Source organism: Vulpes lagopus, chromosome 3 (assembly GCF_018345385.1).
Source record: "Vulpes lagopus strain Blue_001 chromosome 3, ASM1834538v1, whole genome shotgun sequence".
Lineage (NCBI taxonomy): Eukaryota > Metazoa > Chordata > Mammalia > Carnivora > Canidae > Vulpes > Vulpes lagopus.
The window spans coordinates 91,135,035-91,160,183 of NC_054826.1; the positions used below are offsets into that span (position 1 = coordinate 91,135,035).

Sequence of the window (25,149 nt, forward strand, 5' to 3'; positions counted from 1 at the left end):
CTGAGAACAAAGACGGAAGGTAGCGCCTTATAAACCGGAAGATCAATACTACAGTAAACTAATTTAGCAAACACCAGACGACAAGCAGGTTTTACATAAAAAGGGAACACTGTACTCCCAGCAAACAGAATGAAATATATTCACTCAGATCCAACTTATCCAACAGAAGACACTGAGGTGGTGTGAGATATAGGCGTGGTCTGGGCAGAATGGGGGCACCGTGAGCCCCAACAGGGGGCGTGCAACCTGCTGAGGATCAGGAGGGTCGATCTCATGTTAAGTGTTCTTACCGTACGGAAAAGAAAAGATCATTTTTGATGGTGCATTTCTGAATCTCCAAATTAAGAGGCAAATGCTGGCAATAACATTAATTGTGTTGGAAAGTTAAAAATAAATCTACTAGGAGCCAGAAATGTATCACACACCCCATATGAATAAACACGTCCAAGCTTCCCAACAGCCCTGTGGAATCGATAATGTTTTCACAGATGCAGACATTGCAACGAGGAGTGCTATCTGCCCTCGAAGAAGCAGGCCGCGGGTAGGGAGGCGGGAAAGCTCTGGCCTTGAGGAAGACACGAGAAACACTTCAAAGCACAGGCGGCAACCGCCTCGGTGGCTCCCAGCTGCTCCTCAGAATCCCCTACCAAGATTTTGAAAAATAAGGATTTCCGAAGCCAAGTCCGGCCGACCCGTATCTGCAAAACGTGAACCTCCAGGTTGAGGGATCTGGCAACTGGCACTTTCCCCCAGAGTTCTCCAAGTCCATACGAAGCTCAGCCAGGCGGGGAACCACTGGGCTCTGGGTTCCCCGGTTCTTGAGTAAGTGATAAGGCCCAGGAGCACTGGGCGTCCAAGTTAGGACCGGAAAAAAGAATGTTCTCGCTCTGGGAAAAGCACGATGTTGATTTGTTTCTTTATTCTAAGACCAGAGTCTAGGGACACCTGGGGGGCTCAGTGGTTAAGCGTCTGCCTTCGGCTCAGGTTGTGATCCTGGAGTCCCGGGATCGGGTCCCACGTAGGGCTCCCTGCATGGAGCCTGCTTCTCCCTCTGCCTGTGTCTCTGCCTCTCTCTGTGTGTCTCTCATGAATAAATAAAATCTTTAAACAAAAAAAAAAAAAAAAAAAGACCAGACAAGGCGCCTACTTACCTAGAATCAAAGAAGTTTACTGTATTTATTTCAACTTCTCCTCAGGTCATTTGCCTCCTGCAGAAACAAGCTCTGTCAAATGTCTGCTTGTTTCACCTAAAAGACCTGAAACGGTGGGGTGTCGGGGACTCCGGTGCAAGGGTCCGTGGGTCTGGACATGATGCTGGGCGCTGGTGAAGTGACGCCCAGTGGGAGGGAGCCTCCCCGCCGCCACCCTTCCTTCTCTGCGCTCAGGGCCAAGTCAGGCTTGGCTAAGACGTCGAAGTCTTGGCCGACCTGACCCTCTTTGCAACCATTAGGCTGCTTGCTGCCCACGGTCCATCGGTGGCATATACCCAAGACTTAGAAAAAAAATTCATTACCCACTTTTACATCCACATAAAGTCTTTAGCACAGCGCTGGGTACTCTGAGCGCATGCACAGTGTTAACTACTGTTACATCTACTACTGTCAGCACCATCATCTTCATCATCATCAGGAATCCCGTTTCTCGCGGTCAGGAAGAAAAAAAAAACACCTTACTGAACACAAGGGTGCTGGCCCGGTGCTCCCATTATGTTATGTTTTGCTGTATACAACAAACCACCTAAAGGGTTACTGGCTTAAAAAAACAACTGCATTTATTTTGCTCATGGATCTGCCATTTGGGCAGAGCTCCGGGGTGGGGAGGCTACTCTCAGCTCCATTTGGCACCTGCGGGGGAGGCTTGAAGGCCAAGGTGGTGAGGGGCAGGGCAGAAGAGGTGGGGTAGGATTAGTGGGGTGGAATAGGTGGGGCATGGGGGATGGGTAGGGAGGGGATAAGTGGGGTGGGGGATGGGTGGGGGTATAGGGAGGGAGGGGGGATAAGTGGGGTGGGGGATGGGTGGGGGTATAGGGAGGGAGGGGGGATAAGTGGGGTGGGGGGTGGGTGGGGTATAGGTAGGGAGGGGGGATAAGTGGGGTGGGGGTGGGTGGGGTATAGGTAGGGAGGGGGGATGAGTGGGGGGTGGGGTATAGGTAGGGAGGGGAGATGAGTGGAGGGTGGGATATAGGTAGGGAGGGGGGATAAATTGGGTAAGAGATGGGTAGGGAGGGGGGATGGGCAGGGAGGGGGTTGGGCGTGGGGCAGATTAAAGCTCACTCACTCACATGTCATGTTGGGCACCTGCAATGGGAAGACCAAAGCAGCTGGCTGGGCCCCTCCCATCGCCTGCTCCTTCCCCCTTTCCCTCCCTCATCCCAGCAGCCCCAGCACAGAAGCCTCAAGACAGCCTGGTGTCTGGTGTGGCTCAAGGCTTCAAAGACGCACATCCCCAGGGAGAGAGCCTGGGAGACACTCTATCACCCCTGAGGCCCAGCCTTGGAAGTCCTGCGACATCATGTTCGATGAATTCTAGCTTCTAGAGGCAGTCGCTAAGGCCACCCAATAATAATCGGAGGAGGGGGACGTCCACTCCACCTTTTGCTGGGAATAGCGTCCATCTGAGAATTTGCAGATACACTTTAAAACCACTACAGAATCCTTTCTCATTCCTACAGAAATCCTTTCTCATTCCTTTAAAGACTGAACTTTTTCTTGCTGCCAAAAAATGCACGTCCAACCAATGCTGACCAACCACCATTTACATGAAAAGCCACCTTTGAATCACCGACTCTACCTATGTGTCCCATGAAATTACAGAACATGAGCACACTTTAGATCCCACCTAGGTTGCACTGGGGAGAAGAGCAGTCCCAGGGGGTCGGTCTGGGCCCTGCAGGATTAGCAGGATTCCTGGCCAACGTTCTCCCACCTACGGGCCCTCCTCGAGGTATTCTACAAATGTCATCTCGTCCAGTCTTTATTACACTTCTAGGAGCAGCTGCTGATTCCCAGATGGGTAAACTGATGCTCGGCAACACAGAGCTGCCCAAAACTCAAGGTTGGGCTTGACTTAAGTAGCCAAAAAGAAGTTTTGGGAAAATCTATCTAACCCCAAAGTCCCTCTCAGTCCACTGTGTGGCGCCCCCTGGAGATGCACTGGTTAGGGAATTAAGGAGCTGGCGGGGCCAGCGCTGCATTTCTGGCTCTTGTCCCAAACTCAGTGCCATCACACTTCCTCTACTAAAGATGAAGCTTTCAAGAGAACCTGAAAGGTAACCATAGACTTACTTAAACGCTCATGGAACTGCGCACCATTAACATTAGATCCTTTCTTGTGGGGAAGGGGAAGGGTTTCTTGTGGGTTTTCAGAGCCCTAACGAGGAAGTGGCAAGGACCCCAAGCCCTTTACTGGCCGCAGCTGTGCCAAGCTGACCTCTGAGAGAGGAGGAGGAGGAGAAGAAAACACTGAGGCCTGCTACCCCTCCCCAGGGCTTTAATACCCAAGCTGCTGAGGAGCAGTAAGAGGCTTTCTCAAACTTCCCACTTAGTAACTACTGTTTGACTTTCCTTCGCTCCCCAAACTGCTTCGTACGAGTAAACACAGCCCAAGGGTTCTTCTCTCTTCCTGAGTGCTCACCTTCAGCTAATGAAGGAAGACACAAAGCTCTTGAAAAGATATTTCATTAAAAAAAGATATTTCATAAGATCTGTGTATTTCAATATTAATTTCAGCCCTTTTCTTTAAACCTTCTGGAATCAGTTCAATTGCAGGAAGATAGGGAGGCAGAACAGAAAAAAAAAGAAAAGAAAAGAAAAGAAAAAGAAAATGGAAGTGGGTTTTAGAACAACTTGGCAAATTAGCAAAGTTTGTAACATCATTAAAGAGCTCTTAAATATTCTTCCCTGAACTCCATTTTTATCTTGTGAATGCATTTCAGTAATTGCTCTAAAGGAAATTGTGGAACTCTGGCACAAACATAAATGTTTGCATGATTTAAAATGCAGTGGCAGCAAAGATCATGATTTTTTAAATTGCTAATTCTTAAGCTAACCTTTTCAGTTTGTCTCATCTTGAAAAATGCCAGTTCCTATCAGCAGAAGCTGTAATAAAGACAATGCATATATTATTTAGTTCTTTATAATTGCAAACAACTTAGCTATATTTCAATACTTATCCCTCAGCTCCAACATGGAGCATAAGTAGGGGATGATTACAATCATTCTATCACTCTGTAAATAGAACACCGGGACACTGAGAAGCAAGACTCTTTTCGTAAAGCCAAAGATCAAACGGAGAAGCTAGTCCAGAAGGATTTCAACAGGACCACCGTTCCCCAACCCGCTTACTGCTCAGCTCAGTCAGCACATGTTGACCACATCCATCAAGAAGAGAGACCTCCAGTAGATACACAGGCCTGTCCCTTAGGAGGACTCGAGTTCCGGCTCTGCCTAATTGAATTCGTCAGGATAATTCACACTAGCTGCTGTAACAGAGAAGCTCCAACATCTCAATGGGTCCAAAGGCGCAGAGACATCAGGGAGAGCCACAGAGGGTGGGCCTCTGTTCCACACAACCATTCAGGGACTGACGGCCCTTCCATCTTACATGCCACCAACAGGCGGACCCCAAGGCCACCGCTAACCGATAAAGAGAGAAAGCAACCGGGGACCCCACACGGATTTTGTAGGCCAAATCTGACAGTGACAAACATCGCTTCCACCCACCTTCTATCTAGAACTCAGTCATGTGGCCCCACTTCGCAGCAGGCAAGGCTAAAGATGAGCTGTGCGCTCAGAGGAAAGGAAAATACCTTGGTGAACAGCGCGTTAGCTCTGCCACCCCAGCCGGGCAAGGATGGCTCGAGGCTGCCTGCTGTCAGCTTCCCTAGCAGACCCTCACCTGGTATCAACAGCACCATCAGAAAGACCTGTCCCCGCCTCCTGGGAACTCCCAGCTGAAGCTCTACACCGCACACCCAGCCTCACGTCTCTCGCACAGATCAGGATGGCGAACAGGAATGACAAGGGTGCGTTGGAGCCTAGGGCTCACTTTGGGACTCTCGGAGCTGCATGCCAGCCCGGCATCGGCTTCCCAGAAGCATGTGCCAACACTGCGCCTGCGCCCTTGCTGGTCGGTGGGGCTCCGACTCAAGGCTTGGTTTGCATTAAAAAATGACCCTTGTGAGATTACGCTGATCTTGCCTAATTACAGCCACCGTGAACACCAGTAAATTGGAGACTGGACTGTAGAGAGGGCACAGGGCAGAAGCCAAGAACAAAGTTGGCCTCAGGCCTGCGCAGAGTCGCCCAAACCAAGGAGAAATTAACAATGTGCACTTGTCAGCACTCTTGTTGTGCTAATTTCCTTGCAAATATAAGCAAAGCCTTTTAATTAACTTAATATCAATTTCACTTTTCTCACATTTTGTTCTAATTATGGGCTGGATTTAAAGCTCTCGCAGCATAATTTAGAGCCCTAGAATTAACAGCTTTACAACTTTACACACTGGTAACTGCTAAACCTGAAGGAAGTAAGATTCCCTGCCACGCTCCTGTCACGGAGCCCCCATGCCCGCCACTCTGCAACCCCCCCACCCTGCCATCACTGCTGATCAGGACGGGGCGGCACACCCAGGAGGTAGGGAGCCCAATCTCACCAGGTGAGGCACAGAGAGGCAGCCGGCGGCTATCTCCGGACATATTTGCTTCTCTGAGTTTCGGCTTCCTCATACGTAAAGTGGGCACAATAGCGTACATGGGCATGATGCAGAATCCAGCAACGCAAAACACTTAATACGTATCAAGCGCTCAAAAAAACTAGCAGGGTACTGAGCAGGGTACTGAGCAGGGTAAACCACGGTGGTTTCACCAAATCTAAGATGCCTCCAACTGTAAGTTGTACCATTTTTTTGTACCTGTAGGGGGGAAAAATGCTACCAATTAAACTATGACATCACCAACCCTAAAACAAATGTTTCAGAGACACAAAAATGGCTATTGACAACATATGGCTATAGCTTCCATCTGTGAGATATCTTCAAAGCAAACCTAAGTTAATCGAAATGCCCCAGGACTTGAATATTCTAGTTCACTGATTTCTAGTTAGCAAAGGATCTTGTTTCATTTTAATATTTGCTGAAAATCTACTAGGGGTGTGGAGGGGACGGCAGGCGCCGTGGGTTCGCGACGTAAATGCCATTCCCTCTGTGGTCTTTCGCCTCAGCCGTACTCACCTTCTCCAGAAAGCAGCTATTCTTTTGAAGCAAGGTTGATCATGTGACCATTTTGTAGCCCACATGCAGAGCATGCCAGACACTTCTGGAAAAGATTTTCTTTCCCGATTCAAGTATAAGAGATGTGGCCACTTCCTTCTTTGTACAAAGGTGCAACGGCTGGAACTACAGCAGCCATCTTGTAACCATGAAGACCAACAGAAATACAATGTCGCAAAATTATGTCCTCATAATGACCTCATGATGCCAAACCAATGCTAGCTACCACTACTTCTGGGCTTTTCACAATTACAAAAGACCAAGTTACTCGATGAACTAATTCCTAAATGACACAGGGAAGGATTTTCAGAAATGAATAAATATATTCTCTTACAAACTTTTGGGTCTGACCATGTAAACGGTTGGTCAGAATGCAAGACAGAGATGAGCAAGGGCTAAAAGCAGGCCCATGCAAAGTCCCCTTAAGAGCCCCGAAGATGAGACAATTAATTCTGACAAGGTGATTTCAGAGATGAAAGGGATTCTGAATGGTTGTTGGAGAATGCACGAAGTTTTAATGAGACAGGAGGGAGGAGAGTGTTACTCATAATCTGAGAGTTAAAGGACCCCACAGTCACGTGGCTCTCATTCATACACACATAAGCTCTAGTCCCTAGAAAAAGGGTAGAACTAGAACCCGGGTCTCCCATTAGTTCATTGCTCTTTCTACAGGGACATACAGCACCTAACAAGGCATGTGTAACCATTAGACATCCCTCAGTAAACACTAATCACACAATTAGCCATTGTGTCTGAGACACAATGGAAGGAGGCTCTTGTGGAACCTTGCTCCCTATTAACTGTCAGCACGCTCATGTGTTGGTGTCTGGATGGGGCCGCCTGTAATTATGGCAGTGGTTTATTACTCATGCATGGCAAGGCTGAGGCTCTGCAGTTAGCAATGACAGGGACATTATTAAAAGGGAAAACTTCTCTATCAGTGGCTAAGCCAGTAGTCATCCTTGTGTCAGAATGGTCTTAAAGACCTGCGAGGAACAATAACTAAGGCAGAAGAAAGTCTTTCAACCAAATGAGTCCTGCATTTTTTTTCAACTGCTGAAGCCCTCAGGGAAGTAGGGAGGAACAGCTCCCATGGCCCCTGGTCAAAGGCCAGCCCATGGAGAGTTGGCTCTCCTGGACTTCTGGGTTCTGTCTTCTGGTCCTTTCCGGGGGAGCAGGTTCGGCCTCACCACATGACATGCCAGCTGAATCCAGAAGGGGCCGCAGAACCCAGACACCGGGTGGTGGCCTCAGGAGGCAGAGGCAGAGGAGTTCCAGTTGGGCCAAAGCCTGCGTAAATGGCTGCTGCAGAGGCAGGCTTCTGTGTCACCCGAGAGCAGCCGGGGCAGGGGGGACTGGGCTCGCTCAGAGCAGACAAGTCCTCAACTATGCGCCTCCCCCCACCCCAGAATCCCTCACAGCAACCCCCTCACCTTGGCTTCCTCTTTGGCTGGGGAACAGAAAGGGAGATCTGTCATTAGTGCTGGGGAAGCTGGGGCCCTGTGAAGACAGCACTGCGGGCATCCTAAGGGCACCACCCCCTGCCACAGTGGGGCTTCTCCTCAGGCTGACCCAGGATCAGGGAGAGAAGAGGTAAACGGGGTGGAGGACACCGAGATGAGGACCCTGGAGAAGCCAGCAGGATTCCCGACGGGCTCTCCATGGGAGTGACTGTCCAGGTGTGGAAAGATGGAGCCACACAGAGCCAGAGAAGGCTGGGGGGCAACGGGGCAGCTGGGAGGGCCTCCGTGAGGTTGAGAGCAGCAGGGGAGGTCAGGGGAAAGCAAGCTCCAGGGGCATGCACAGGACAGAGCTCTGAGGGCTGGTTCAGACCTTCCAGAGGGACCGATTCCAGGTGCTGACGCTTAGCACGGGATGTGGCCAAGGATGGGGCTCCAAAGTGAGGGGCACTAGGGTCTTGGGAGCACAGAGCGCCACTTGGATCTTGCAGCAGAGGCATGGCTGGGCCAGTGGTGTCAGCACCTCTACCCACCACTGGATCCGAACCGACTTTCCCCCCATTTGTGCAAACACTGAACCATGACATGTCAGCATGTCACTCTGATCACCCAGTGGCACCCCCCACATCTGCAGAATTAAGTCCTGGTCCTCTAGACAAGCTTCGCCTCACCAGCAAGCTCCCACCACAAGGCTTCTCATAGGTCCCCACACTCTGCCTCTACACGGCCCCCATGTCGACCACACCACAGCTTCCCAGTCCAGGGCCCCAAACCTCTTCTATGACCTGTATCCACATCTGGTCCCCAGGCATCAAAACTTTTGAGTTCCATGTTCAAATTTAACACTCACTGGCTAAGCACCTCGCGGGTGCCAGCTCAGGCCTCAACCCTTCCACACTCAAGCTACTACCCTTCCAGAACCTTCTGTGCACCCAAAAAGACCACAAAGGCACCTTCCCAACTAGACCACAGATGTCTGCCCCTCTCCACATCCTGGCACTGGCCCACACCTGGCAGTGAGGAGGTGCTCTGAAGACGTGTGGGCGACTGGCAGCTTCTGTCATGGGATCGGACATGTAGGGGCTTCCATTTCTTCTCCTCTGCCTCACAGGTGTCACCCAAAGGCATCATCTAAAGATGTTCAGTGGGAGAGAGAGAAAGAAGAGGGAAGGGATGTCTGGGTGGCTCAGTGGATGAGCTCCTGCCTTTGGCTCAGGTTGTGATCCTGGGGTCCTGGGATCAAGGCCCGCATCGGGTTCCTTGCAGGGAGCCTGCTTCTCCCTCTGCCTGTGTCTCTGCCTCTCTCTGTGTGTCTTATGAATAAATAAATAAAATCTTTAAAAAAAAAAAAAAGAAAGAAAGAAAGAAAGAAGAGGGAAGAAGGAAACAGAATTCAGCCTCAGACAAACACAAGGAGAGAAAAGAATCCCAATTAACTCAGAGATCGAGCAAGTTAAAAGGAAAACGACCTCCTCTTACCCCCTTTGGGATTCACATCACTGATAACAATGACCCCACTCCGCCACAAAGCATGGCTAGCTGTTCGTGCATTCATGCCAGAAACATCTGTCAAGCGCCTACTATAGGCCAGGATAGTTCCCAGCATCAGGGATGTGATGGAGGGCAGGCCAGCAGGGTCCGTTCCTCTGGGTGCCCGCGCCTTCTCCCAGACGTCACACGCCGGGCCCCAGGGCTTGGTCTCATGTCCTGGATCCCATTTCGTCCTGACTTACGAAGACCCCACTTCTCAGTTGAGAGGTGAAGTGATTGGGCCAAGGTCACACAGCCAGTAAGTGACAGACTCAGTAATCCAATCCAGTCTGCCCTGACAGCCGAGTGAACAAACCTTTTCTAATTTTATATTCTTAAAAAGGACTTGCAGGCTATCTGATCTCAGATTTTCTTCGCCTGACATGCGCCTTACCGTGTCCATGCCCCTTCTTCCCGTTGCCACTTCTAGCTCTAATTATTCCTCCTATCCACAAAGGACACTCCCGATTTGGCAACAGCAAAGGTCAGCGGGTTGGATTTCTTCCTCGAGAATGACATGGTGGCCTCTTCCCCGCCACCTCTGAGCTGGGGCAGGCGGCAGCTTACCCGGCTGGCAGGGTGCCTGTCGCACACACTGGCCGACGCAGTCGTGCCTGCATCCAGGGCTGTCCGAGAACGGGCTCCCCATCTCTCCAGGAGGGGAGGCTGCACCAGATGGTATGAGTCCATCAGAGGTAAGAAGTGAGCCTCCCTCCAGCGCCCAGGCTGGCTCTGCTGGGCCCCTGCCTGCCGCAGAAGCCCGCCACGAGCCAGCACATGGAGGCTCAAACTGCCCTGGCCTCCTTCTGACACTCGCTGCAGTGATTTTCATACAAATATGCCCTCTCCTCCTTCCCCCTTACTTCCTTCCCATAGCAAATGCGGGTCTCATCCAACTCTGGAGTCTACAGGCACACAGCTATGTCCTGGCAGCAGAGAGGAAACAGCGCCAGGCCGGCTCTGGCATCCATGAAGACCCGCCTTCAAATTGCCATCCCTCTAGGGACACCTGGGTGGCTCAGTGGTTGAGCATCTGCCTTTGGCTCAGGTTGTGATCCTAGGGTCCTGGGATCAAGTCCCACATCGTGCTCCCTGCAGGGAGCCTGCTTCTCCCTCCCTCTATGTCTCTGCCTCTCTGTGTCTCTCATGAATAAATAAATAAAACCTTTAAAAAAAATAAAAATCAAACAAAAATAAAATGCCATCCCTCTCTTTCTGACTCCACCATGAGGCCTATGAGAGCAAATCTCTACCTCCATCCAGCTGTCCTTAGGCGTCTGGCTGGGTGGGCTGTGCTTGCCTTACTGGGAACCTGTTGGTTTTCCATAGCTCAGACTCAGCTTTGTCGGCCTCTGAGGCTTGGGGGCAGGACTCGGATAGGTAATTTTGACTTCTCTCTGTTCCCACAAAGATTTTCAATTTCTTCAGGCAACCCTGCTTCTACTCAATATCCTTCTGAAATCTAAATTTGGAAGCTAACCTGAATCGATTGCATTTCCTCTTATGACAGAGCTGCCCTGGGCTTACTGGAGCAGTGACATGCGCCCTTCTGACTCACTGCACGGGGCTCAATGAGGGAGGGGGTCGCTGCCAGAGCTCGGGGCTGACACGGGGCAAGCAAAACAGTGAAATGGTGTCTTTACCCTGCCTGACTCCTTGGGAGGGCACCGGGCATGGGGAAAGTACTGAGTATTCAGGAAATCCTGGCTCTGCCCTTCACTGGCTATGTCATCCCCACTAGGCCACACAGTATCTCTGTTTCTCACCTTTTTCTCCGCTCTAGAATGAGAGAAACAAACAACTTCCTCAGAAGGTGAAAGAGACTCACAAAACTCACAAGTCACATACAGAGTTCCATGAAAATTCTAACAGAAAATCCCTCTGTCCCTAGGTCCATTTTTCCTAATGTTCATACAAAACCACCAGGCCACCATTTCGTAAACTAACTTAACACAGCATTATTTTCTTTCATGTAATTCTTTTAGATTTTCCAAATTGCCTACAATAAATGTGAATTAATTTTCTTCTACAAAAAAAAAAAGTAGAAAACCATATTCGTATTATAAAAACTACACATTCAAAGAAAATATACTGAAATGCATTATTCCCTAGCCTGGACAACTGCTTCACCCCCGAGTTCCTCCAAAGGGTCTGGGGCCCCTCCGTCAGGAGGGTGAAGGGCCAAACAGCCTGATGTTGGCGCAAGCAAGATGGCAGAGACCAGAAGCCTGCCAAACACTGGGTCTCCCCGCTAAAGCTGTCCAGCTCCCTCCTCCTCAACACATCCACCCAGTCCAACCCAAGCAAGACACTGTCGAGACTATTTCCTCCGCGTCCATCATGTACCTCCTAAAACTGGCTCCCAACCAATGAATCAACCCATAAACTGTAGATGCCCACATTCGTACAAGGTGCTGTGGGAGATGCTTAAAGAACGGAAGCGGTATTAAAAAGTCCAAAATACAGTTCAAGCCCTTAAAAAACCTACTGTCTAGTTCTGGGCTCAAGAGATAAACCCACGGAGGCACAAGCATATAAGCCTTGGGTGCAAAGAGTCGCCGACAAGAAAGCTTCCAGAAGGACCCCGAAGCAGGAAGAGCTCCGCCGTGTGGCCTGGCATAGCCCCACTCCCACCCCAGGGCAAGGACCTTGAGCCAAACTTTGAAAGGATGGAGGAATAGAGAAAGGGAGCAGCCACAGCGAAGCCAGACAACTTCTCCAAGGCTGGGGCTGAAATGTGGAGGCTACAACCCTAAAGGCAAATGCTGGGCGTTCCTGTGCGTCCATCAGTCTGGCCGCAGAAGGCAGAAGGCGCTGGGCGAGGTGGGGACATGGGAGATGCTGGTGGGAGCTGGCTGTGGCGGGCCCTGACGATCAGCCTCCAGGCTTGACCATGACCCCTTAGGAAACAGAAAGCCCCTGGAAGCTGGGCCCTCGGGAAGTGGAGCCCCGTGTGCCGGGCGGAACACTGGGGTGAGAGACCAGGTGCAGGCGCGGGGCACAGGGAGCCGGCCCAGCAGTGGGGGCCCTGCAGACAGTCTGCACGGGGAAAAACCTAACTCATCTCTGGATGCTTCCCCGCCATACCAGCACCCCCACTTTCTCTTGAAAGCGTCCTTCCCAGCCTGTAGTAGGAAAAACAAAAGAGTAACAACAACAACCTACAACTGTTTTTTTCAAAAGGCAGGACTCAGGGCGCCTGGGTGGCTCAGCTGTTGAGCGTCTGCCTTCAGCCCAGGACATGATCCTGGAGTCCTGGGATCAAGTCCCGCACTGGGCTCCCCATAGGGAGCCCGCTTCTCCCTCTGCCTTCTCTCTCTGCCTCTCTCTGTGTGTCTCTCATAAGTAAATAAATAAAATCTTAGGCGCGCACACACACACACACACACACACACACACACACACACACAAAAGGCAGAACTCATGATTTTGGCACTGACAATCTTCACAGAGGGGCTGATTCTAAGGAAGCCTGGGTCCCCCTGGACACCCAAGGAAACCCGTTCCGGGAGTGAGCAGCCACTAGGAGTAGTAGTGCTCGTGGCCAGGGAGAGCTACAGAACTCTCCCTGAGGCCCTCCGGAGGAACTCCCTGAGTCCACAGGAAGGTCAGAGAAATCTGGGCAGCCTCTAACAGGCCAGCTCCCACTCTGTACCCAAAGGGCTGGTCCCAAGTGACCTTGCCCCTACAGTAGGCCCGGTGACAGGCTCTTACAGACCCTCCACTAATTCCTGAGGAATAAACACCAAGGTCAAGGTTTCCTTCTCCTTTAGTAGAAAGGGACAGAGACAGGCTGCAGAGCAAGTGGACAAGGGAATCCAGGTCCCATCTGCCAGGCCCTGGGACTCCTGCCACCCTGGGCTACCCTCCCCCCTGAAGCCAGCAGCCCCAGCAGGCCTGCTGCACCAACAGGTGGCACACACAGTTCCCAAGGCAAGCAGAGGCCTGACACGCCAGCAGGTGGGGTGGAGAAGAGGGTTCTCTCCATTTCCCGACTCTGCTCTGCCCTCTTCCCCCAGACTTCACATTGCTCCAAATTACACTTAGCTGCTGGGAAGATAACACCCACCTAGTTGCAGCTAGAATTCCTGGCTTGCCCAGGAAAAGCCCTCAAGCCAGTCTTCCTGGCAGCTCCTCCTCAGAGGCTACAAGTTGAGAAAGCTCCGTCTTCCCACCCCACAGCACCCAACCCAACCAGCCCCAAGCACCGGATGCCCCTTGGCCCCCAGGGAAATTGCTTATATGACAGAAGAGCTCGCATGCAAAGAACCCCGATCCCCTGCCCACTTGGCTTCTCAGAAGTGCCCACCCCTACCCCAACCGGCTGGCACTGCCAGGCGAATGGGCTTTCCTCCTTGCTTGCTCCGTGCAGGCAGCGGGCCACGGTGCAAGTCGAGATGCAAAGTCTGGGGCTCCCACCCTAGATCCACTGAATCAGAGACTCTGGGGCTGAGGTCTAGAAACCTGTGGCTTAACAGGCCCTCCATCTGACTCTGACACATGCCAAAAGGCTGAGGCGGGCTGGTGTAGCAGCTAAGAACCTCAATTCTGGAACAGACCAAGTTCAATTCCCAGCTCCCACCCCCTGGCTAGGTGGCGATGAGCAAGCTCCCACAGCGGGCAGTATCAGCACCTATCTCTTGGGGTTGCTATAAAGACTAAATGAGTCCCTGCATGTCTGTGCACTTAGTAAACACCATTTAGATTTTATTATTCTTCTTTGGGGCATATGGGGGCGTGGCTATGCCATACTTTGTTTCCTAATTGAAACCGATACTAAAATGACTTGTGTCCCTGGGTGCAGCCTAGAAGTGAGACCCAGGCTATCTTGCACTCTCTTTCGGGCCCAATGTGTAGGTCTTTGGCAGGTATCTGAGTAGAATCAAAGGCTCACCCCCATAAGCTTCTAATTTGTCCGGAAAGAAACAGGGAGTATAACTCCCCAGGGCAGATACAGGCTGAAAGCATCCCCTGGATACCTGTTAAATGACATCAAGAAGACCAATGGGGCTGTTTCAAAGGGTGCTCAGAGATCCAACCACATCCCACCTAGAAGGACCCAGCAGGGACCCCTGGGGAGCAAAAATTATACCAATTACTCTTGTCGGTATCTTTACCATAATTTGTAGTTCTGGAACCATTATGAGATGGATAGTTAGAAGCCCAGGAAGGGAGGTGACAACCCTGGATCTCCGTTGGACGCCGGCCCTATGGACCCCGGAGAGCTGCTTGTACTCAGGTAGGTAATACTCACTCTGACCTTGGGGATAGCGTGGGTCCAAGGGCCCATCAGCCCCTGGGCCACATGCGGTCAGGGTACATTAAGCGTGTCCCCCCTTCTCCAGAAGCACAGAGGAGAGCAGCATTTTAGATGGGACAGATTCTGACAACTGTCATTAATTGGGTGGCAAGCCTCGCTCTCCTGCACTCGGAAACACTGCTTCCCCAACCCACCATGAACCGTAACAATCACCCTCAGGCAGCTCTCCAGCGAGAAACGGGGTGTGCTTTTTAATAGCAGCCTCCACGGAGGCAGCAGGAAGGGAGGAGTCCTCATGCTTAGCCGTGCAGCCCGCCTCCCGGAGAGATGACATGTTCATCGACTTACTACCGGAGCGCGTGAGCTCCAGACCCGAGGCCCTGACTTTGCAGACGTCCAAGCCCGCCAGCGTCCGTCCCTGTCTGACCCCCGCCACACGCTAAGCGGCCAGAGCCCTTTGGTCCAAGTCACCGGCCTGCGCCTCCCGTCCCACCTGGCCGGGAGACTAGTTTCTGCACTCGGACCGGAGTCCTCAGGTCATGACGGCCGCACGCGGGGACCGGGGCCAGCTGCACGGACGCGTCTTCCACAATAAAAGCAAACTTACAGCTGGGGCACAGAAGAAGCAGGCGATTCTCCGCAGCAGCCAAGACAGGGCGGGAAGGGTCAGAGGGAGCCTGCGGGAGCCGGGAGTGCGCCCCCCCCCCGCACCGCGCCGGGCCCCTGGGGCACAGGGCCCCGCCCGCGCGGAGCCCCGTGGCGCCCGTGGACGCCCGCGCGCGTCCTTACCATTCAGCTGGCGGTAGACGATGTCCTCCAGCAGCGACAGGCGCTTCAGGACGGCCTCCTGGATGGGGCTGGCGCTGTGCGCGCTGAGGTTGGCCGCCTCGGCGCGCGGCCGCAGCTCGTGGAAGGCGTCGCCGCCGCGCACCGCGATGGGCCGGCACTTGGCCAGGAAGAGCACGAAGCCGGCCACCGCGATCAAGTTCAACACCAGCAGCACTTTGACTCTTCTCAGAGAAGCCATCAAACACGCCCGGCCGGCCCGCGCCCCCGACCCGCGCCCCCTCGGGCTCCGGCGAGGCGCGGGGCAGCCGAGGGCCGTGCGAGCCTCGCACTCGGGGCGGCGGGCGGGGCGCACAGCGGCTCTCCCGGCCCCGCGGCGCGGATGCTCGGGCAGCGGAGGCGGCCGGGGGCGCGGGGGCGCTCGGGGTGCAGAAGTGCTCCCGGCGGCGCCTGCTCAGTTCCCAGCGCGCGGCGAAGGGCCGGGGCCGGGGGTCTCTCCGCGGGCCGGCGAGGGGCGCTCCGATGGAGCCGGGCTGCCCGGGGCCGCGGTGGGGCCGCGGTGGGGCCGCGGTGGGGCCGCGGTGGGGCCGGGCTCAGGGGCTGCCGCCCGTCCGCGGGGAGCGCGGCCACCACCCTCGCCCGCAGGCGGCCGCGGTCTTCAGCCCAGGACCCGCGCCCCGGGGCGGGCGCCTTTGTTCCGCTCACCGAGTCGCTCCATCGCGCCCCGCACAGGGGCAGCCCGCGCCCGGCGCCCGCATCCTCGCGGCTCCGCAGTCACGCTCAAGTCCCAATTACTCCCAAAGTGGGGGCAGCACCAGGGGGCGGGCCGAGGGGCAGAGCGCGACGTGCTCTCCGCCCCTCGCGCCGGGGACACCCCACCCGCCACCCCACTCCCCGGCGCGCACGGCGCCGCGGGCGCCCGGACGCGCTCCCAGCCGCCCCGCGCAGGAGCCCTCGGGGCCTGCGGGCTCGGCGGCCTGGCTCGGAGCCGGCGCGCCGCGTCGGCCGGGAGGGGCTCGGAGCCCGCAAGTCCCAGCGGCTGCCTCGGCCCGTCCCGGGGCGTCGCGGGAGCGCCCCCTCCGCTCGCCGCACCGGCAGCCCCGCTCGTCCCGCGCGCCGCGGAGCCAGACGCCGAGCCCCGCCGATCCCGCCGCTGCGGCGCCGAGAGCCCGCGCGGCGCCCCCCGGCCGCGGCTCGGAGAGCCCCGAGCGGACGCGCAGGTGGCGGCAGAGGGCGGGGCGCGGCCCGAGGGGACCGGCGGCGGCGGCGGCGGCGGCGGCGGCGCCGGCCCCGCCCCCGCCCCCGCCGCCCTGGGCGCGCGAGTCCCCGCGAGCCTGTCGGCCGCCGCCGCCCGCAGGCTGCCGGGCGCGAGGCTCCCCGGCTCCCCGCTCGCCGGCTCGTGCGCGCGCACCGGGGAGGGCGGGGGCGCCGGGGAGGAGGCCGCGCGCGGGACGGGGCGAGTCAAGTCCCGCCGGCTGCTGCGGGGTCGGGGGGCCCCGGGCGTCTCCGCGCTCCGCGGGCCGGCGGCTCGCTCCGTGCTGGGAGGCGATGAAGACATCCCGCGCGGTGCGCTCGTGTGCTCGCAGCTCCGCTTTGCGTGGCCGCGAATGGCTGGAGGGAAGATCCGGCCTGGAACCCCGGATCCTGTCACTGGGGGAGCCGGGCGGCTGGCGGCTGGCGGCTGGCGGCTGGGCGCGCTGTCCGAGGGAGGGAGCGCTCTGACGTCCCGGTCCCCGGCCTCGGGCCCGCCCGCATTTTATCCAAGGAGCGTGTCTGGCCGCCGGGTTTCCGCGACGTCGTCCTCTTTCCAAAGCCAGGCGCTTCGCAGGCTGGAATTCAGAGACCCTCCTGGATGTGCTTCCTCCCGGGGCCTGAAAAAGAAACCCGACCGCCAACTGACAGGGATGGGCAGCAGAGGCCGAAGAACCTGGTGGTCTCCGCCTCACCATTTCCATCTCGCTAAAGTTTTCATTTCTCTTTACTATTGGGTTTGGGGCTTTGGGGCTTTTGTTGCTTATTTGTTATTTTAACTATTGGTTTTTTAACAGAAAAGTGCATGGAAAAAATAGAGCTTTTTTTTTTTTTTAATTTATTCCCTTGGAACTTGGTGCCTGGGTTCAATCGGATCTTCATGGTTTTTGCTTTATATAACCTACAAAAAGTGAATACAAAAACAGTTGAATGAAAAAGCTGCATAAAAAAAATAAATAACCCAAGGGACCATTTCTAGACACACATGTTGGCTAGGAAAGGAGCCAAGGGAGTAGAAACCTGAGTTATTGGGTAACAGCTCCCTGGCAGGAGCCGGGGCAGGCAGGGTCCCCACAATTTCTCACTGAGGACCCAGATGGAATCTAACAACAACCAGTGGGAACTGCTGCAAAAATCATTTTCTAGCATTTCAGCCGACAACACCGAAGCCAGGGAGGCTGAGGCCAGGGGCTAAGGTCCCCGGTAGTGAGTGGCTGTAAACCCACGTGGGTCTGACTCCCGAGCATGTGCCTATTTGGGAGTAGGAGACAGAAAACAAAGCCGGGGGAGCACCCTCTGAGCCCTGGAGTTGTTTCCAGGCAATATTCAACTTCAGAGAGATTTCTTTTCGCCCTCCAGGGTGGGAGAGGTCCCTGGCTCAACATAACTGATGATCTTACCATACTCCCTAACAGGCTTCTCTCCGCACTTTCCACATGCATCCCGCACAGCTTCTACATTCCTAAATGACATCTGACACCCACAAGTCCATAAAGTGGCCCAGTGTCAGGCTCACATCCTGAGCCCTATCCTCACAGAAGTACTGCCTGCACTCTTGCAATCCTGCACTAAAATTCCCCACTCACAATTCCAAACACACATCTTCTCCAGCCACCAGCAACCCCTGCCTCCCTCCCAAGTACCTAAGCCCTTCCAGCCTCTCTTGAGTTCCTTCTCTACCCTTCCTGGTTACTCTCTAGTTCTGATTGCTTGTTTATTTCAAACACATTCCCAGGATTGGCCACAGTTCACACACTCTCTTATGCCTACGCTCCCAGGGTCCCCAGCCCAGCAATCCCCACCTCTGAATTAATCTCACCACCTTCTTTCTTGCTAAGGTGCATCCAAGCAAGAGCACAGGCTTAGGGAAACTGACCTCACCCCAAGCTGGGAGACGTTACCAGTTGGGGGTATTTAACTGCAGTTGGATCCTTAGTTCTTAACTCCCTGATCCTAACCAGTTCCTCCCCCACAGAAGTGCCCAAGGTAGACTTCACAAGTCCATAAACACCCCCCAATCCAATGCGGAAATTGGTGAGTGGGTGTTACCTGGGCATTTCTCTGGGGGAAAAGACCTCCAACCTCCTTCGGATTCCCAGTGTGGGCCGAGACACCAAAAAGTTAAAAACCTGCCTGGCATATGTTGGATATGCAGAAACGTAATCAACTCAATATTTATTGTATGCCAGCTGCTTGTGAAATCGGTGGCTCCAAGGCATACCGGGTTGGTGGAACTCTCTGGTTGCTTGCATATGTTGAGAGAAGAAAGAAGACTCTGGATGAAGGCCAGCAGCTTGTATGGATGAAGGTTGAACTAACGTGAAGGAACTGAATTGAGCAGCGTCTGCCTGCCGAGGAAATTGTCAGGCCTGGGAGGAGCACCCCTAGCCATTCAAACCACATACTCAGGGACGGAAGGACTCATTTACAGAGTCATCAATTGTCCTGGAACCAGAGACTCCCAGAGGGGTGGGCGACCTCCCTCAGTCAAGATGCCATCCAACTGCACACCGCTGGTCCCCAGTCCAGCTTGTAAAACCAACAAAACTATACCTCCGAGCCTCTGTGGCCTGCTCACCAAGAGATCCGGGTTCTAGGAGCAAATAAGTGCTTGACTTTTGGAGAGCTCCAAAAATCTTTCCCGATCATAAAACTCAGTTAAACTGCAAACACTTTTTTAAAGATTTTTAAAATTTATTTATTCATGAGAGACACACAGAGAGAAGCAGAGACACAGGCAGAGGGAGAAGCAGCCTCCCTGCAGGGAACCCGATGTGCGACTCGATCCCAGGACCCCAGGATCACAACCTGAGCCAAAGACAGATAGTCAACCACTGAGCCACCCAGGTGCCCAACTGCAAACACTTTTAAAAAGAGGTCTATTGGTAAGTTTATTTAGCACGCTGAAAGGAGGGAAATGGATGTATTTCTGTCCGCAGTCCAAGAAGGATTACAACTCTACATACATTTTTCACTCATCAACCATGGCTCACGTGACGTGAAGCTCTAACTTACCTGTGTCACCTTTCCTTGCTTGTTAAAAATCTCTCACGTCTCACCCTGATCTATCACAGAAGCTAGAAAGAGTTGGAGGTTCATCAGGAAAAGCAGGGGCCCATCTCTCTGCAGAGGCTTTGCCAAGCTACTTATTTACTCTTGCTGGAAGCACAGAGGTGGAGCCATCACTCCCATAAAACCCTGAGCAACAGAAACTGGGGGTTTTATTTGATTTCTTTAATAAGATATAATTGACACATATCATTATATTAGTTTCAGGTGTGCAGCATAATGATGTGATATTTGTGTACACTGTGAAATGATCAGCACAGTAAGTCTGCCTGTCACCTGTCACCATACAGAGTTACAGATATTTTTTTATGTGATGAGAACTTTTAAGATCTTCTATCTTAGCAACTTTCGGATACACAATACAGTATTAACTACAGTCAACACGATGTACATTACATCCCCAGACATTTATTTACTCTAAGGCTAGCAGCATATACCTTTTGACCCGCTTTCCCCATTTTGCCACCTCTGGGCAACCACCAACCAGTCTTTTCTCTGCATCTATGAGGGGTTTTTGTTTTTGTTTTTGTTTCACATTCCACATGTAAGTGAGATCATAGTGTTTGTCTTTGTCTGACTTACTTTACTGGAGGGTTTGCTTTTGGGGGAGAAGAAAAAAAAGAAGACAAGAATCTACCCTTCTCCCCTTCAAGAATTCACAGGACATAGTAATGGGGGGTGGAGTGAGTGGGGGGGGCTATGCAGATGGGGAGAGGCCATGCTGAGGGCCAATGCTGTGTGCCATGCTTGTATACATCTCAGCCTAGCCTCACTGCTTCATAGCTGTGTGACCCTGGGCAAGTCACCTCACTTCTCTGGGGTGTTGCCTGCCTCCAGAGCTACTAAACAGGAATACTATCCATTATATTACTACAGCTGTGAAGGATAAATAGCTAATGTGTAAATTGCTTAGCCAGTGCTAGGCATGTAGTAAGCACTGTGGAAACAAAGACCACCAGCTGAGGACAACCAAAGGCTGTTGATTCAGAGTTTGCTGTTGCAAGAGTCAACCATCATTTGTGTTGACTCAAAGGCAGAGGAGAGAGTTTAATAGTAAAGAAAGTCGGGGGAGGGGGAGCTTCAGATAAGCCCAGGTTGAAGGCCATTGGCCTGGGGAAGCTGCAGGCAGAGTCCCTAGAAGTGGGACATTCTTCAGGGTTGATGATGGGAGCATATTTGGCTTTCTTTGATTGATCCTAAGTTGGAAGCAGGGACAAAAATTAGAGAAGCTGGCAGTTACTGAGCAATTCTTCACCCTTGGGGGCTAATGGTTGCAGAGATTGGGGTTGGGCTTCCCAGGCTGGCTGCTGCAGAGGTTGCGAGGATCAAAGTCCTATTGCTACATGTGGTCTGGCCATGGTACTTCTCAACACTCTGTATATATTGGTTATTATTACTGTTATTAAAATCACTAGAATTGAGAAAGCCTTGTCATTGCTAGAAACATGCATCAAGACCAGGTTCACCTGTCCAAGAGACCTAGGCCACCTCTGAACCCCAGGGCCTTCTTCTCTGGCCACGATCACATTGTCCAGGAGGATGTAGGCACACAAAGCAACCCACTGGGGTATGGGAAGAAAATATTAGAACTTTCGTTTACTGTTACCCAAAATAAGAAAGAAATAAAAATATACTGATATTTAATATATACATTGAGGGCCACACATGTATATGATTTCTGAAGAACTGTATGTATAATGGGCATACACATCTCACATCTTGTCCTGGTAGGGTCTGCCATTAAAGAGCAATGGTTTCCTATTGGCCAACTTGAATGGAATCCCTGGGGTTACATTTTCACTAAAATGCTTCCTTTCCATTAGAAGTTGGATTCCTTCTAAAACTCAATGACCATTTTAAGGCCCAGTTTATCATCCCAGTCCCCTGGGAAGCCCTAACAGAGAACCCCCAACTCCTTTCTATCTACAAATTATCCACAGATTTATCTACAAACTTATAAAGTACCTATTCATTGATTTGTTCATTAATTGAACATTTCTCAAGTACTTGTCATGTACTGTTGTGTGCAGGGCATTGTGGGGTTTATTGTCTAGGAGGAGATGTAAGGAACAAATAAATTATAACATCAAAATTATTGAATTGCACTTAGGAGAAATAACTCTGCCTAACCATGGGGGACTGGTGGGCTGGGTCGGTTTGTTCAGAGAGTCAGTGCTGCAGAGGGCCCAGTGCCCTTCCGTCCTCCCTGCCGCCAGACTTCTTCTTATTTTCACTCAGGGACCCCATACCCCTCCCAAGGGCAGCTCCCTTGGGAATACCTTGGAATGGAAAGGCTCTTCTCTCTTCTTTTTTTTTTTTTTAACATTTTATTTATTTATTCACAAGAGACACAAAGAGGCAGAGACATAGGCAGAAGGAGAAGTAGGCTCCCTGTGGGGAGCCCGATGCAGGACTCAATCCCGGGACCCTGGGATCATGACCTGAGCTAAAGACTGACGCTCTACCACTGAGCCACCCAGGTGCCCTGGCAATGCCCTTCTCAAATGTACATGAACCTCACTCCAGTCTTTTGGTATGCCCAAGCTTCTATTTTATTTATATATACAATTTTTTTCTTTTACTATGGCTGACACACAATGTTACATTAGTTTCAGGTGTACAGCATGGTGATTGGATAAGTTTATATACCACAAGGAAGCTACTCTCTGTCACCATATAATGCTATTGCAAAACCATTGACTGTATTCCATAGGCCATGCCTTTTATTTCCAAGACTTACTCATTTCATAATGGGAAGCCTATTATCTCCCATTACTCTTTTTTTTTTAACAAAGCATCTTTTTTTAAATTTTTTATTTATTTATGATAGTCACAGAGAGAGAGAGAGAGAGAGAGAGGCAGAGACACAAGCAAGGCTCCATGCACCGGGAGCCCGATGTGGGATTTGATACCGGGTCTCCAGGATCGCGCCCTGGGCCAAAGGCAGGCGCTAAACTGCTGTGCCACCCAGGGATCCCATCTCCTATTACTCTTGACCCACTTTCCCATCCCCTCTGGCAACGATCAGTTTGTTCTCTGTATTTATAGGTCTGATTTTGCTTTTTTGTTTGTTTATTCATCTGGGTTTCTGACTGAAATCATATGATATTTGTCTTTCTCGGTCTTCTTTTTTTAAGATTTTATTTATTTATTCATGAGAGACACAGAGAGAGGCAGAGACACAGGCAGAGGAAGAAGCAGGCTCCCTACAGGGAGCCTGATGTGGGACTCCATCCTGGGACTCCAGAATCATGCCCTGGGCCGAAGGGAGGCACTCAACTACTGAGCCACCCAGGTGTCCCTCTCGGTCTTATTTCACTTCGTATAATACCCTCTAGAGCCATCCAAGCTGTTGCAAATGGCATGATCTCATCCTTCATAAGGCTGCAGAGTATTCCACTGTATACCACTTCTTCCTAAATCATCCATCTGTCAACAGACACTGAGGTTACTTCCATATTTTGGCTATTGTAAATAATGCTGCAATAAACATAGAAATGCATATATCTTTTCAAATTAATGTTTTCATTTTCTTTGGATAAATAACCAGTAGTAGAATTATTGGATCATATGGTATTTCTATTTTTTGGAGGAACTGCCATACTGTAATATGCAACTTTTCTTAATTTAATGAACATTTATAACAACCAAAATATTGTCATAGGTTCTAAGTGAAAAAAAAAAAAAGAGAGAAAAAGTGTGAGTAAGGAACTCAAAAGCAACTTTTCACTTTCTGTTCATTGCCTGTTGTTACTATGAATCAAAACACTTCTTGGACTCCTGCTTGCTTTGGCTTTGGGGTGAGTATGAGCATGTGGAGGAGAGGCCGAGAGACCAGGCTTTTCTCACCATGGGCCACAGATGCTGTGATGCTGATGCCGCTCAGTAGGGCTCTGGCCTGAGTGGAAGAGGCAGATCAGAAAGGAAGTAGATGAAAAAAAAAATTTTTTTAATAATAATAATTAAAAAAAGAAAGGAAGTAGATGGCCAGAGGCTCAAACCATCCGTGAGAGGCACAGCAATCAAAGCCCTCCACCCTGCAGTGCCTTTGCCCCCCTCCCCGACCCCACTCAGCCCCGTGTCAGTCCTTGTCCTGCTAACAAGAACGGATATGAATGCTTGAGGTCAGAGGCAGGGGTGCTAGAGGCATTTGTTAAGTCATTAATCCCCATGCTCTTTTCCAAGGACTAGAATCCTGCTTCTTCGTGTTTTGACACATCTTTTTTGTTCACAACTTGATACCTGCTAACCTATGCGCCAGAGCCAGATGAAATGCATGTTCATAAACCCCATGATACCTTTCTCATGACATATTTACTGGTTGATACAGAACAACAGGTTTTCTATAATGGGTGGTAGGTTGGGCTCAAGACTGGCTCTGCTGGGTAGCTTCATGCAGCCTAGGGAGGTGGCCTTTGAAACCACAGCTTCCTGGGCTAGTTTGCTGAATGCAAAAGCTTGTTTGGAGAAAATACACAGGACAGCATAATTTTTGAGAGTCCATGTGGAACAGCCCCAAATACTCTGTAAGTATTCTGAAAAAGAACAAGGTTCTGGGGAATTCTCGTGGTGCAGGTGGAATTTCTGGGATGAATGGAAGTTGGTGGTATTTTTATCTTTACCTGACTCATGGCCAAGGGCATGTAATCTGATTGTCCTCAAGCTCCCTGGGTCCCTGGGCCACCTTTTCCTTTAAGATCCTCCATCAAATAGCTGCACGAAACCCAATGTCCTCCCAAGTACTTCTAAGGGAAAGATTCTCTGGGGTTGCTCACCTTCACCTGGCTGTCCCTGTCACCTCAGGCTCAAAACCCTTGGATTTCCAGTTAATTTTTTTATATTTTTAAGATTTTATTTATTTATTTATTTGACAGAGACAGAGATAGCACAAGCAGGGAAGCAACAGAGGGAGAAGCAGGCTCCCCACTAAGTAGGGAGCCCAATGTGGGACAGAATCCCAGGACTCTGGGATCATGACCTGAGCCAAAGGCAGATGCTTAACTGACTAAGCCACCCAGGTGTCCCTCCAGTTAGTATTTTTCCATGTCTCCTGCTCCTGCTTCACCATTTCTTCCAAACTGAGGATACAGGTCCCTGTATTAACTGTGAAAACTTACCACAAACTTAGAGGCTTAAAACAACACAAGTTGGTCTCATAGTCCCATAGATCAGAAGCCAGACACGGTCCTCATTGGGCTGAGATCAAGGTGACTGGCAGGCTGTATTCCTTTCTGGGGCATCTAGGGAAGAATGCGTACTGCCATCTCTGGCTCTCCGACTGCAGCCAGAAAAGATTCTGTTTATGAGGACTCACAGGATCAGACTGGAGCCATCTGGAAAATCCAGGCTAATTTCCCATCTCGGGGTCTTCGATCTTAATCACATCTGCAAAGTCCCTTCGCATACATCAGTATATCCCTAGGTTCTGGGGATTAGAATGATAACATGATGATCATTAGAATGATCTTGGTGAGGTTTGGGGGGGAAGCATTATCCTGCCCATCCCAGTCCCCCATCCGTCACAT

At 51.7% G+C, this 25,149-nt stretch overlaps 1 protein-coding gene across 1 annotated transcript in view; it reads right to left on the reverse strand.

Annotated features, from left to right (window-relative positions):
* The window catches only part of GALNT17 (polypeptide N-acetylgalactosaminyltransferase 17), a 433,146-nt gene extending 417,490 nt beyond the window's left edge, over nucleotides 1-15,656 (reverse strand). The window contains exon 1 of the mRNA XM_041750030.1: nucleotides 15,308-15,656. Within this exon, the coding sequence (XP_041605964.1) occupies nucleotides 15,308-15,545 (238 nt within the window). The 5' untranslated portion in view covers nucleotides 15,546-15,656. The remainder of the gene's footprint in view (nucleotides 1-15,307) is intronic.
* Nucleotides 15,657-25,149: the final 9,493 nt, after the last annotated feature.